This window comes from Lissotriton vulgaris, chromosome 5, assembly GCF_964263255.1.
Source record: "Lissotriton vulgaris chromosome 5, aLisVul1.2, whole genome shotgun sequence".
NCBI lineage: Eukaryota > Metazoa > Chordata > Amphibia > Caudata > Salamandridae > Lissotriton > Lissotriton vulgaris.
The window spans coordinates 424,560,533-424,576,028 of NC_141693.1; the positions used below are offsets into that span (position 1 = coordinate 424,560,533).

At 46.2% G+C, this 15,496-nt stretch overlaps 1 protein-coding gene across 1 annotated transcript; it reads left to right on the forward strand.

Annotated features, from left to right (window-relative positions):
- Positions 1-842: 842 nt before the first annotated feature.
- On the forward strand, positions 843-14,807 carry LOC147711009 (dual specificity protein phosphatase 13B-like). The gene is made up of 4 exons (XM_086920095.1): positions 843-968; positions 2,954-3,171; positions 4,463-4,687; positions 14,627-14,807. The coding sequence occupies exons 1-4, from the start codon at positions 843-845 to the stop codon at positions 14,805-14,807; spliced, it is 750 nt and encodes a 249-aa protein (XP_086776221.1).
- The last annotated feature ends 689 nt before the right edge of the window (positions 14,808-15,496 follow it).

A 15,496-nucleotide genomic window follows, 5' to 3' on the forward strand; every position in this document is an offset into this window, starting at 1 on the left:
TTTTTGGTTGTATTACCTTTAGAATTATTGTGCTTCTAGGAGAGGTGTTGTTCCTGTTTGTATGTTTCCCTGCATCCTCTTCCTAGTATTGCTATTATCAGGGACCCTCGCTTGTTGTCGACACCTGGTTACATGAGCCGTCTCAATGACTTAATTTCAGTAGGAGGGTTAGGGGTCACCAGAGACATCACTAGCGGGTCACATGGGCTGGAAGTGATGACACTTCCGGAGGAGAGACTTCTGGGATGCACCACCTGTTGCATGCAAACAATGCCCATTTTAGAGAAAGATGAAAATTATCCCCCCATACTATTAGGCCTATCGCGGAATATAGATAAAGCTGAAGAGTACAGCAATGCAACGAAGCTGGGGCTAAATGATGTTGGCGGACTGTGCTAAATTAGCCGTTTCCTCAGGCATGCCAATATTACTGATCATTTGGCATGACTATTGCCTATTGATCATCCATCTGGTCATCTTCAGGTGGACAAGATAAATATCATTAGAAATCATTTGGACTAGCAGAAAGTAGGATTGTGAGCAGGCTGCCAAGAAGCATGCAGAGAAGGGTTTAAGCAGAATACCAAGGTGCATTTATTGTGGGGTTAAATCAATGAGAGTGTCTTGTCAAAGGTTTGAACTAGCAATGGTCATGACTGCAGGATCTTGTGGCAGAATTTACATTTCCACTTGTTTCTGGGAGGGTTGAGCCTATTGGTGGGCTGTGGATAGTTACGACACCTGTTAGGTACAATGGAGTGCTAGTCAATGGTTAGGTATAAAAAGTGGAGATTGTGGCAGCATGTCAGCGGAGGTTTGAACGAGGACCTTTTTTTTCAGACATGGCAAGGCAGCAGAGGTACCAGAAGAGCTGCAGGCAAAGAAAGCATGTAAATGACGGCTACTCCAGAACTCAACGAAATAAAGCGAGAAGCAATGTGGAGCGGAGTCAGAGAAATCGAAGATCGGTAGGCGCTGGGGAAGAACATTTATATAACAACTGTGACATCTGGGTCTGTCGACATCGTAGCTGGTTCTGGTTTATTATTGCTTAGCTTCACTAACAGGGTTCCTGAACTATTTGGAATTGAGCTTAATAGAGCTTGTCTCCTCCGCATTATTTGGCCACTCCTTGGTGCCTCGGGAATGTATTCAATTTCACCAGTTCCCCTTTTACAGAGATTTTAAAGAGAAGTGTTGTCCATGGTGAGGTGCAGAGCTAGGCCCTATGATATTATGGGTGGCAGTACATCGACAGGAGACATGTGACCACCAGTCCCAGTAGTTCCCCACCCTGTAGGATTATCAGGGGAGAAGGGGCAGAACCTTTGGCTCAGAGAGGGTGAATACCAGTGGAGCCAGGGATATCACGCAGGACTACAGGAATATGATACGACTGAGATGATGTGTAGGTACTGTGTTCATGAAGAGAAGAGTAGCTGTAGTGGTTGTAAGATACTGAGGTCCCAATTGATGACCACCAACTTACATTTTTTTTACCAGTTCAGTCACCAGGTGCACACATTTTTTGGCCTTTGGAGATGCTGGCCGACATACTCTCAGAAATGAAGAATAACTGCTGTTCAACCAATGCTGTGCTACTTGCAATACAAATTGGTTAGTGGGCGGCCACAGCCTTTTTGATTTTGCCACTGTGGGTAGAGTTTGCCTGAATGTTCTCACCCATCCTACCTCCTAGTCAAAGATCTAGGAAAAAGTCTAGAATTTGCGTTGTCTCGTCGGGTGTCATGTAGCTCTGTGAGCTAAGTCGTCTGAAGGAACTTTCTGTCGAAGCTCTGATGGTGTCTGAGGATCTAAAATAAAAGAAGGCTCTTTGCAGTTAACTGAGCTTGAGCTGCTTGAGACGGGTTTCAATGGTGGGATAATTGGCTGCAATGCCAGGGAGGATATAGATAGCTTTTATTGTCATGTCCAGGCTGGGCTGCAGTGATTCAGTGGACATCTCTATAGGGAATTCGCCAGAGGAAGCCACTATGTCGGCTGAAGTGGAGGTAGCTGATATTTAGCTTATGTCATCTTGTATGTAGCTCCCTGCTGTACACATTAAATAACAAACGTTTGCAGCTTTTTAATCACATAAGTGGGGGGGCAGCATACCTTATTGTATCTGGTGCAAAATTAATTTCGAGTTATTATGTGAGCATGCTTGCGTGGCGTCAGCGAGCGGTTGCACTCACACCGCTATCGTTTTCACAAGTCCCATCACAGCAGTCTTCCCTTTGCCCTCTCCTCTGTAATTTTGCAGACACTTCTAATCGCTCTAGCCTAACACTACTAGTCGTTCTGGCACAGTGTGGTTTGAGCAGGGCATGTGTTGCAAATGGATCTCTCAGGTTAACCATGCTACACTGATATGCAGAGGGCTCTGCCACAGCCCTTCCAGTCTATCGGAGGTACATGCCTCTGACAAGTTCTTTTGAATTTTCTTAAGTGCAACCCCCATGCATTAAGGTGTAAGCAAAAAAACATTGATGGTATTTTTCCATACTCCTCCCCGTTATCTCACTTCCACTCTGCCTCTTGAAACTGTTCTTCAAGTCTGTGCATGTACCATATCCCAAAATGGCTCTGCTACCACTGTTTCAAACTACATTAACCCCATCCTCCCACATCCTCCTTTTAACTCCACCTTGTCTTTATTTCTATCACTTGTCTTTCATGTTCTGTATTTGTTAAATGTCAGCCTCTTGGCTCTATACAAAACAATAAAAAAATATTGGATTGATGGGAGGATACTTTCAGCTATAGAAAGTTCTGGGTTCTGAGTAAGGAGCCATTGGTACAACCGCTGACTGCCCGAGTTAATGAACCGTACTCTACTGATGAGCTATCGTTATACTTAGCTATGCATGTGAACTGAAATACAATGAATTAGAAAGATATTAAAACGCCTCCATTGATAACCTTGGCAACAAATGTTTGTTTTTTGTAGATCAACATGAGTTGTTCCAGGCAATATGTTAGCCCCGCAGCGGGTGCATGCTCGAGCTGCAGATCATCTAGCTCCTCGAGGTGTGCCCCTACTACAACATGTCAGAAGAAGGGCAAAACACCGAGTGCCTGTGATCTCGTGGAAATGATGGAGAGAGCGAACGACGGACAACCAAACCAGGAGGATGAAGTCTTTCCTAACCTCTTCCTCGGCAATGCGTAAGGACAATCCAGATATTTAGAGTTGCCAAAACTTTTAGGGCCAAATTCAAGGCCAAGTCACGCAGTGCAACGCAGCACGTCACCTTGCTGCGCTGCACTACGTGACACAGGAAGGGCGAAATGCACCGCTTTTAAGGCAATACTGCACATTTCTTTCCTGCCCTATGCTCTGGCGGACAATGGGCTGCCTAGCGCCAACACAGGCATCCTTGCACCATGGTGTAAGGGTGCCTGCTTTGCATGCAGGATTGTTTTTGTGCAGGAAGGGGCCTCTTCCAGCACAAAAACAAACATATACTGCTTTTGACGTATGCTGCAGAATGCAGCACATATAAAAAGAGGAAGAAACAAAGAAAAATAGAGAAATTTCTTCTCACTACGCCTTCCTGGGAAGATGTAAGATTTTGCCAATTTCCCTGGTTTACAATTTCTTGTAAATATGGGAATGCGTCAGGAACCATGGGAGTTGGATAGAAACACCCATGGAACGCCTTCCCAGGGCAATGTATCGCACCACAGCGATTAGTGCTGTGTTGCGTTACTCCAGATTTTTGGAGCCACTCAGAGCCTTGCAAAGTGGTTTTGCGTAGATTGAAAAATCTGTCTTAAGGTTTGCGGCACTCTTGCACCACATTGCGTAGTGCATGCGCGATGCACACAGCCTCATAAATAGGCCCTTCAGTGTTGCAGGATTCCACAGAGAACTATCCTGCCTTGAAAAATGTCCATGCCTTCATTAATTCCTTCGCTTTGGTACTAGGCCCTGATAGATCCCTTATTGTTAAAGTGAATTCCTTCTACTGTATGTAATTCAGACAAACCTACCTTGGGATGATGACAGCTGCTGGCACATTTGATGGCCATTTCAAAGCCTTTTGCTGTATTTTGCTGAAACATGATACAGAATTGGCAGTGTGGTGTTTTAGCACATTCGGGCACCACACATTACAAGAAGGCACACTTTTTTATAGTGTAAATATAAATAGGCAGGTTATTGCTAGATATCTTTTATTTCTGTAGCTGGTCGCTATACCCTCTTGCCCCACTTGCCAGCAACAATTCACCTTCCAGCTTAAAAGCACAAGCTGGCGATAGATATAATTGTGATGCGGTAACAGGGAGAGGAAATGTTATATGTTAATTATGATATATTATGATTTTTTTCATATGCTTTACTGTTACATGAAATATGTCATAGCATATAGTATCATTATGTCGTATTTATAACGCAGGTGCCTTCTGAGAAGCTGCAGAATGTCCATGCTAACAGGACTGCTTTTTTCAACAGCTATGCTGCGATGGACAGGGAAAATCTGATGTGCCTTGGTATCACACACATCCTGAATGCAGCCCATGATACAGGAGAAGTTATAACCAATGCCTGCTACTATAAGGGCATGCCGATCACCTACAAGGGTTTCCAGATCTTCGACGACCCAGACTTCCAAATCAGCAGCTTCTTCTGCCCGGCCGCCAAATTTATTGATGAAGCCCTTAGGTGTCCAAAAGGTAAGTGATGAAGAAGACGTTGTGACCTATCAGAAAGGAGCCCACTATACCTGGTGCGACTGTGGCCTAGCTGGTCTTAAGTTGGCGAAACGAGAAGAAATGCATTATTTCTCCTCGTTCTTACTTTTTTCATGTATGCTGCATTGTGCAGCACACATAGAAGTGACAAAATGGCATTTAGCAATTGTTTATGTACAGGAAGGGGGCCTTTCCTGTACATAAACAATCTTTCCCTTGCACACAGACACTCTTGCACTATGGTGCAAGAGTCCCTGCTTTGGCGCTAAACTGCTAAGTGTAGCACCAGCGCAGGGGGAAACGCAAGGCTGCACCATATCGTTGTAAATATGGTTCAGCCTTGCCTTGCATTTCTGAAGTGGCGGAGTGAGGTGTTAAGCCATGACGGCTAACGCCTCACTCCGTCACTTCCTTTCACATATGCCTCTATGATTGCTGGAAAACTACCTAACTTGAGAGTGTTGATAGATTTAGCTAAGCGGAGTACAGTTGAGCTGTGTAATAATAGTACTTGTTACCCAAGTATCAACAAACTATAGTGTGCTTTATTCATGCTTCAATGCAACTTTAGTGACTGATGCTCCAGCATGATAAGTTGTACCGATATTTCCAAACTTTATATATATAATAACAGGCAAGATGATAGGATTGGTACAATATTTATTTTCAGTTATGATGCACAAATTTTCACAACATACACACATATAATCGGAAAGACATGTTTTGTTATATACATGTGCAGCCTATAGACGGGATGTAACACATCTGACAGCTATTTCTGGCGTTTTTCTGTATATACTTTGGAAGGCTCTATTTTTCTTTGCATCTTTTCGAAGAACATTAATCTCTACAGGTATTCCTTAAAGCGGTGTCACTTTCATTCCTCACTCGGTTTCCTTCTGTGAAATGGTCCAAATGTTCTGTCCCAGAATTTTATATCTGGCCCCTTTCCATCTCTTGTTCTTGGATCCTTATATTAAACTATCCCTCAGTTACCCACATTCTATCTTCATCATTATAGCACCCAAGATGGCGTCGGGGAAGGAGCTCTGACTGGGAGCTCCGGACGACAGGATCACAAATTTGTGGAAATCCTCGTACCCCCTTCCCTCCCCCACATGAAAACGAACAGACAACCGGAAAATCGTGACTTACCGGCCTTGGAATCCTGTATCCCTGAAGACTGGCTCGGCAAGAACGGTGTGTGCACTACTAAGGACAGTAGTGCCCGCAGATCCGCACCTCGTCACCCCCAGGTCGCCAAGAGGCACCAAAAAGGGATGACCGGCAAATTACACCATCGGAGGTCCCGGAGAATACCTAGCGCCCACGACCTGAACTATGACCAGGCTAAAGAAGACCACCAGGGCACTCTGGTCAAGCGCTCTCTCCCCTCTCCAGGATAATGCAGACCAGCGCAGGCACCGCCATTAACTCAGACCACCATCAACGATCCCGAACCGGAGGCGGACCACACGGGCTTCCTGAGTACTCCAGGCGCCCAAGTCAAGAACCACAGATAGAGCCACCACCACATGAGAGCAACGAGGCAGCAGCGGTAAGGATCGCGGAAGTGCTGACCCTCGGAAGATTCCTGCTCTGGAGAGGGAGCTGGCGGTCGGGTCCCCCATTGTCTCCTGCACGGGATGGATTTGCCCAATCATCACCAGTAAGCGCGGGGAGGCAACTGGATTAGGTCAGTTAGGCTGATCCCCCAGGAAAGGGATTGCATACACGGCGAGAGGCCCGGTGGGTCTAGAGAGAAGCCCCCGATATATCGTCTCGGCGTGCCTGACCCTAAAATGGCGGCATCATGGGACATGACACTCAAATAGGCGTGCCTGACCCTAAAATGGCGGCATCGTGGAACATGAAAACCAAATAGGTGGCAATGTAACCAAATCTATCAGCACAATCTCCTCAATACAGCTACCCCACAAATGACGGCCTTACATGAGCTCTACAACTGAAACATTCGGGAGGCCTGACTCCAATATGGCGGCCATGTGGGGACAAGCACTCACACCGATGCCTGACCACAAAATGGAGGCGCCCCGAGGCAAGACACTCTGACGTTAAAACTCTTCTCCCCAGAGCGGGAGAACTCAGCAAACCTACCTCACACAGCCAACGACTACCTCAAGCTCCAGGTCAGGTCACTGTGACGCAAATGGGAAAACACAACTTAACTGTTACCTCTATTACAATACCCACTATAGCATAATCCCCAACAAACTGGAGCACTGCGGTCCTTCAAGCAGGCAAACTCCCAGTGCACTACACTAAGTGGCAACCAACAAGGCTACCAAGAGAGAGGCCAAACCATCCCCTTGACAACCCCCCTGAATCAAACACAAGCAACAGCCAGTTACGATCAGAATGCTGTCCAAAAGGAAACTACCACCCTATACAACATTGCACCCGCATAACAGAACAAATGAATCACAGGACAGCCTAACCCCCATTCGAACCAACTCAACACCTGAATTAAAACCCCATGGCCAGAACTCAATTTCCGTCATCTACCTCCCCAACCTCTCTCCTAAAGCGAGAAGAAACTTTAAACAAAGGCGGATCAGACAGCACCAAGAAACACTAATTGCAGACACTTACCACTGCAGCGCAAAAGGCATGCAGAAAATGGACCTTATTTTCCACACCCACAATCTGGCGGGATGGATTTCCACTCTCAGATCCCACCTCCACATCACAAAAACAATTAGCACCCCTCGCAGCTGCAAACTCACGTTCACAATCCCTAACATCCACACACGCAACAGCAACACCTTTGCGACGATTTACAACAATGGAACAGCCCTGATCCAATTCAACAATGAAAACCTAGAGGCATTCGACTCACTCTTCCCCACGCTACGCACCGCCTTCACTCACATATCCCACTTGAAAGCAACCCAGAGCCAGTCGTCCCGGGAGAACTATTAAAATACCCCCTCGACTCAAACCTACCACTCCGACCCATCTACTGCCAGCCTCCCCATCCCATCCAACTCCCCCCCAACTCACATAACTCATCCATATTAAACGCACCTAACACAAGGCCGGCAGAAGATGCTATACTACTTCCCTTATACGATTGCCCCCGCTCCCTATACTCCCCTTCAGCATCCAAGGAAACTGGCCCGCAGACAACAACAACTCTGAACTCCTTCTCAGCTCATAAACCTAGGAAAGTGCCACACAATTCCCAAAAAAACCTCTCACAAACCACCCCCACGTTTCTCTCCAAACCACACTCAGCCACTAGACGTTCTGGGAGCCTCACCCACACAGTTAAGCTTCATCCATCCCTGAATCTAACCAAGCACCGCCCATCCAGAGATGACCAGACTCAGGACACACAGAGTCCGAACGCCCCCACTCCCACCTCCTTGAGTTCAGCCCAAAGATTGGTACGACTGGAATTCCAGATAGAAATAGTCATACTGGGTATTAACAAAATCCTATCTACACGACCCACCTCCTTCACCCAATGCCCACCCACTACACACAGAAATACTACCAACAAACACACAGACCACCACACAGCAAAACGGCTCAGTTGGAAGACAACACCCCTTAGAATCCACACTCATAGACCCAAAAGGACAAGTGCTGCAATGTCCAGCCAAGAGGGGAGGAATCTCGCAGAATCCTATGAAGCTGCTCCACCAGGTACCCCCTGCTCTTTGATACAAGTAATCACTGGATTTGGCAGAGAACATGCCGCACCATGAACAGTGAGACCTGCAGCTCATCTCACTAACATTCCCATGGCTAGGATCGAAGTAATTACTGGTCTGGGTAGGGAACATAGCGCGCAGAGAACAGTGAGACCGCCAGCATACCTCGCCAATATTCCTATTGACCTCCCAAGAGAACAACACAAAAACGAGAGGGCGACTAACTGCATGCTCATTAACTGCAGATCTGAGAACAAACATGCAACCGAACTGGCAGAAACCATCCTAACACACAACATAGACATTACCTTCATCACAGAGACTTGGTTAAACACATTTTCACCCCCCATCTTCGATATGCTACTACCGCCAGGGTTCTCAATCATAAACAAGGACAGAAAAAAACAGGGAGGGGTTGGACCGCTATCATTCAAAAAAAGAACATCTCAATAACAGAAACTGACTCCTTCGAAAACAATACTGTGGAATACCTAACCACCACCTTCAAGACCTCAGACAACAAATTGCTTCACTGCCACCTCCTCTATCACCCACCTGGCAACACTCCGGCATTTGGTGACCACCTTGCAGACCTGATCTCACACTGCTCACTATCAGATGCGAGCTACATAATTCTAGGGGACCTAAGCCTCCACTGGAATGAGGTAAACAACCCTCTGATACAATCCTTAAATGAGCTCCTCCACAATAACAATTTGACCCAACACTGCATCGAACAAACACACAACAAAGGCTCAATTCTCGATGCCATCATAGCGCACGAGGACGCAAACACCATAGACTGTACCCTCCCTGTGGACTGGTCAGACCACCATCTCATTCTTTTTCATATCAATCAAAAGTCACATTGATCGGCCAACACAAGCAAGCACTTCCACTGGACGAGAAACCTGAGACAGATCCCCCTCGAGGTACTAGAAGAAAGGCTAAGTACACTACCCTCCTCCACCGCAGGCGACTGGTCCACAACAAAACTCACCTCACGATACAATGCGGCTCTGAACGACATGCTAGACCAAATAGTTCCCCTGAAACTGAAAAGATCCAAGACCATCCCATCAAGATCGTGGTTCAACACTGACTTAAACCTGAAAAGAAGACAACTAAGAGCCACAGAAAGACTTTGGCGCAGTAATCCTTCGACTACACACCTGGAACTCAAAAAGGAACTTAGAAGCTATAAAAAGCACATCATAAATGAAAAATCCACCTTCTGCGGTGCACTCAACAATGCTAAAAATCGACCAAAAGAACTATTCAACATCATCAGGCAACAAATATCCAAATGATCAACTTCCACAATTCCGGCCTTCAAAGACCTATGCAACAAATTTGCTAATTTCTTCAATGAAAAAATATCAAAGATTGAGTTCTCACTCAAGGACCACCACAGTCCTCCCAACGAAGACCTGCTACTCGACATAGATGTCATGAACCCACTCAGGCACTCCAAAAAAACCTGGAGAACATTCAAACCAAAAATAAAAAAAAGAGTGTCTATCAGACAAGCTAGGCCGTTCTAGGGAGCACAAACACAACCACACTGAGTTGTTGAAGAAAGCCCTCACTCACCACCTGGTGATGACATGCTTCATTATTGGGCTCCACCAAAGAGACCTAGTGTCTCTTTGGTGTGCTGCAACGACAGGATTACTGCGGAGCGGGATCATGAGATAAGGGCGTGTTGAGTGTAATTGGGATTTAGTGAGTGTTGGGGGTATTTAAAATGGTCAGTAGTGTATCAAAAACTTTATTAAGTGATCACTAAAGACTCAGGAATTAAAATATGTGAGGAAACAGTCCACTATAATTGAGTGGGGATTCCTAAGAGTGAGTCGACATGTTTCTTGCCATCGAAACGGTGTTAATTTACCCGGCAATTCATCAGGACTGTGTGTGGTAAAACCCTGGCGGTATGGGCACGCTAAGGCCCACCCTTACCTAGGGGCGTGAAAGTGAAAATAAGAAATTAAGTGAAAAAAGTGCAAATTAGGAATGAATAAAATATTCCTAATTACTCCTGGTTTAGGAGGCTTCTACTTATCGTTTCTGCACTTAGTTGGTGTTGGGAATAAACACCATGGGTCTGGAAGCGTATTCGGCACACCGCCCTCGACGCTTAGCACCCTCAGTATGCCTACGTCGCCCTCGAACCGGAGTAATCCTGGCGTTGCAGCACACCAAAGAGACACTAGGTCTCTTTGGTGGAGCCCAATGATGAAGCATGTCATCACCAGGTGGTGAGTGAGGGCTTTCTTCAACAACTCAGTGTGGTTGTGTTTGTGCTCCCTAGAACGGCCTAGCCTGTCTGATAGACACTCTTTTTTTGATTTTTGATTACTGACCGGGGAACAAGAGTGTCTGCTTACTCTCCCTACCTCTCTCCTTGTTATTTCGAACATTCAAACCAGTCACTGAAACTGAAATTATGGAACTGACCACCAGGTCCAAGCCTTCATCACACATGGAGGACCCTCTCCCCGCGCAACTGGCTAAAAATCTCAAACTCTCTTTGGTGGCACGCTGGTCAGAGATCATAAATAGCTCCCTGGAAACAGGATCCATACCTGACTGCCTCAAAATCGGTAACACCCTTACTGGAAAAAGCAGGCGCTGACCCGAACAACCTCAACAATTTCAGACCGGTCTCCAATCTCCCATTCCTAGCAAAACTACTAGAAAAATGTGTTTTCTGCCAACTTTCCCATCACATGGACAACAATGATCTCCTGGACCCTCACCAATCGGGCTTTAGAAAAGGATGCAGCACCGAGACTTCCATTGTGAATGTCATTGACGACATTCACAAATCACTGGACTCGGACTGATGTTGTCTACTTATGCTCCTAGACCTGTTGGCGGCCTTTGATTCGGTCGACCACAATCTACTCATAAAAGTACTACGAGAAAGGGTGGGAGCAGATGGGATGGTCTTACAATGGTTCACCTCCTTCCTGAAAAACCGCTCTCAAAGAATAAAAATCCGAAACTTCACGTCCAACCTACACCCCATAACCAGAGGCGTCCCTCAAGGCTCAGTTCTCTCACCCGCACTGTTCAACATTTACATGGAACCACTCACTATCATCCTCAAAAAAATCAACATTTCCTTCCATCTTTACGCCGATGACACACAAAACTACCTCAAACCCTCCTCCATAGCGGACGTACAAAGACTCAATGTCACCCTAATATAAGTCCAAAAATGGCTGTCCCCTAAACATCTGAAACGTAACAAAGATAAAACGGAAATCCTCCTCATAGCCAACGAAGAACAGACCCCTTGAATCACAGAATGGCTAAAGTCTATTGATGCTCTCAACTGCACTCTCATCCTGGCAGACTCCGTGAAGTCACTGGGAATAACCTTAGACCCCAACCTTGACATGGTCAAACACATCAAGAACACAGCAAGATGTACCTTCCTCAACTTAAAACTACTAAAAAAAATCAAACCCTTCATCCCTCCAAAAGACCTCAAGCAAGTCACGCAATCCCTTGTGCTATCCAGATTAGACAATGGGAGCGCCACCCTTACAGGCACGGCCAAGCTACATCTTGCTCCTCTTAGAGCTACCCTAAATGTAGCAGCCAGAATGGTGACGGGAGTGAAGAAATACAAACACATCTCCTCCGCTCTCAAAGAGCTCAATTGGCTCCCAATTGAATTGCGTGCTAACTTTAGAACTGCCTGGCTCACCCACAAAGCTCTGCACACTGGCAAACCCACCTATCTAGCCGCCAAACTCAACAAAGCAGGACAGACTAGAAACCTTAGGAGCACCAGCACTATGCTACTCATCCCCCTGAAAACCCGTAAACAAAGGACCTTATCATGGTCTTTCTCTGGTAATGCTCCCAGAATTTGGAACGCCATCCCCATTCATGTCAGGACGAACCCTTCCTTCAAAGAATTCAAAAGCCAGCTCAAAGTGCTCCTCCTCAATCGATCTCTCACGAAATGACAATGGTCACAAAAGGGCAGATCCGCCATATACTGAGGATCTAGGCACCACGATTAGACTGACATCCTACAGCATCTTACCCTTGCCCGCAACATTACCTCCTCCTCGTTGACTCTGCACTCGTACAACAGGTCCTTCACTGATCCCCACCGTTGAATAATGTGTTTAAGGTTACCTAACTGTTTTCGTCAAATGCTGTAAAGCTCTCCAATACCTTTGGGTCTGGCCAGCACTATAGAAAACTCCAAAATAAATAAATAAAAAAAGCAGTGCTTAATTTGAACCAGTGTTTGCAAGTGCCTGGCATTGGAAGTCATTTTGGGGGACAAAGACTTAGGGGCAGATTTATGAGGCCGTTGCGCCTCTTTGCGCCGCAATTGTGTGACTTTAATTGACGCAACTGCGGCGCCCTATTTACAACGTGACGCATCTAGGAGATGTGTCACGTTGTAAAGCACTGCGCCATAAGGAGGCGTTCCTGCGCAGGGGGGGCGTTCCTGCGCAGGAACGCCTCCTGAAAGAGGCTGAGTGAAATCTATGAGATTTCACTCAGTCACTTTCAGGGCAATGCTGCGCCAAAACCCTGCGCCTGCTTGAAGCAGGCGTAGGTCTTGACGCAGCATTGTGCAGATGGTGTACCCCCGAGCCTTGCTGGAGCTGCGTCGCGCTTGCGACAGCAACTCCAGCAATGCGCCACATTTCCGGCACAGATGCGTCACGCATCTGTGCCGTTTTTGCACCATGGTGCGCCGCATTATAAATGGGGCGCACCATGGGTGGCGGAGCTGTGGCGCACGTTAACTGGCGCATCCCTGGGGATGCGCCAGTTAACATAAATCTGCCCCTATGTTCTCAGCATCAAACTTTGACCCAGAGAAAGAGAGAGCCAGAAGAGAGTTAAAAGGAGGATATGAAGGACAGGAAAACAGCGATCAAGGGAGAAAGAAAGGATGAAAAAGAATCTCCATGAGTGAGACAGCAAGAGTATAGTGTTGAAAGAAATGGGCATGAGGTGGAACCAAACCTAGCTAGCTCGGCAAATATGCAGAAGGCTCCATGGAAAAACTTTGGACCCTAACACTTGAGTTTTTTTGCCCTAATTAAGCACTGTCCGGACTCTTTTGTTCCAATCCAATACTGTCTCTCCATCCCTTATATTCTGTCTCCGTCTATTAGACTTCTCTTCCCCCAATCTTTTACCTTGCCCAACGTCTCTCTCCTTTCTCACCCCTTTTCTTTCCCACATTCCCTCCCTCACCCAACTTAAATTTTTCCCGACTCTCCATACAGTCCCTCCCATTTTCCCAGCACTTCCATATACTTTCTCTGAAAACACACACTTTCTCCTCTTCTCACACTCTCTCCTGTTGGGACATTCTTTCTTTCCTGACATTCTCTCCCTTGCACAAAATCTCACTTTTCCCGTCATTGCTCTTCTCTGCCTGCCTTTTTTCTCCACATGCTCTCTCTCCATTCCCCCCCTAGTTCATTCTCTGTACCACACTTTCCGTCCCTCCTCCACCCCGAGGGCCTGATTTAGAGATTGGTAGACGGGTTACTCAGTCACAAACGCCACAGATATCCCATCCGCCGTATTATAAGTGCCGTAGGATATAATGTACTTCGAATAAGGCAAAGTAGATATTCCACTCGTTTGGGATGAAGTAGCCCGTCCACTAAAGTCCAAATCAGGCCCTATGTCTTACCTACATGCTTTAAACCTCCCTATGCTTACCCTACATCCCCCTTACTCTTTGTCCTTTATGCACTCTAACTAGTCCACACCTTTTGATTCCATCCATAATAACTAATGAAGGAAAACATGCAAAAACACATTTGCCTCATGTCATGGTTAGCCTATTTCTAAATTCACTGTGACTTTGCAATTCCCAACTGTAATACCGCTGCTACCGAAATCGTGGTATTACTTCAAAGGCCAGAAAATAACTTAATAATGGACTAAAATATTTAATAAAATGTTTACTGTGTTATCAATGCAATCAAAGGTTATCTAATATGACTTCCTATGATACCATTTGCTTTCCAATGATATACAAGGTTCATTCTGCTACCCCACCCCCTTTAGTAAAATGATGCCAAGAATGCCTCCATGCCATCTGTCTGCTGCATCCAGGAATAATACCGAATTTAGAGTCGCTCAGTGTTCACCCTGGTCCTCTTGTCTCTTGTATTTTTGCTCTTCCCTACATAGTTGCTGACATTTATCTGACTTTTATCTCTTTACAACCTGGCAGGTAGGATCCTTGTGCACTGCTGCGTCACAGGTATAAGTCGGGGTGCCACGATTGTCTTGGCCTACTTGATGCTGTACAAGAACATGAGCCTGAAAGAGGCCGTATGTAAATTGAGTTCCAAAAGGTACATCCGGCCCAACGACGGCTTCCTGGAGGAGCTCCGGACCCTGGACAAGGAGAAGTGAAAGCCGCATTAAGAACGAGATCCATCCCCAGCCCGGTAGAATAAACCTGTGCTTTGCAAACAACATTGTTTCTCGATTTCTTTTTTTACAAGCGCTGTCAAAATCCAACGACAGCGTTGATGCTACCACAAACAATAAGGGCAGAGGGGTAGGTTTGTAGGTGCTCACAAGCAAATAAGAACTCCCAGCAAGCCACTCTCTTGGGAATAGGGTGGGGCTTGCAAAAGATACCAATCACAAGTTGTGGAAAAATGACCAAAAAATAATAGTACCTTGAGGGGAGTTTCTGCAGGGTTCCCCACCATAAGTGGTGGATTCACAGCGATAGTGTACTACTAAAAAATGTTCCTACATAGTATGTCTTCCAATTCCTACTGTCCTCGAGTCTTACAGATGCTATGATTTACTAAGTGGCAGTATCTGGGACATCACCAGCTGTACATGATGCTCTCCAGGGCCAGGCGTTCTCTGAGGCTGTCACTTGGAGTCAGTAAAGAGTGAATTGACCCTTGGACTCTGCCACCCTAGGTGCTCGCCTCGCGTACTTGGTGGAAAATCCAACACTGACTTGAAAGAAAACCCGAATGGTCAATATGGTTCAATAGGCTTGTTGTCCCTCTCCTTGCCCAAGCCGTCAACACATCGCTCAGTAATATGGAAGTTCGGATGTATGACGTTACAACGCATAC

Excerpts from the sequence above, each read along its gene's own strand:
- LOC147711009 (XM_086920095.1), top strand. The coding sequence starts at position 843 with ATGGCAAGGCAGCAGAGGTACCAGAAGAGCTGCAGGCAAAGAAAGCAT. Across the intron at positions 969-2,953 it reads GTCAGAGAAATCGAAGATCG|ATCAACATGAGTTGTTCCAG; the intron begins GTAGGCGCTGGG and ends TGTTTTTTGTAG. Across the intron at positions 4,688-14,626 it reads CTTAGGTGTCCAAAAGGTAA|GATCCTTGTGCACTGCTGCG; the intron begins GTGATGAAGAAG and ends CCTGGCAGGTAG.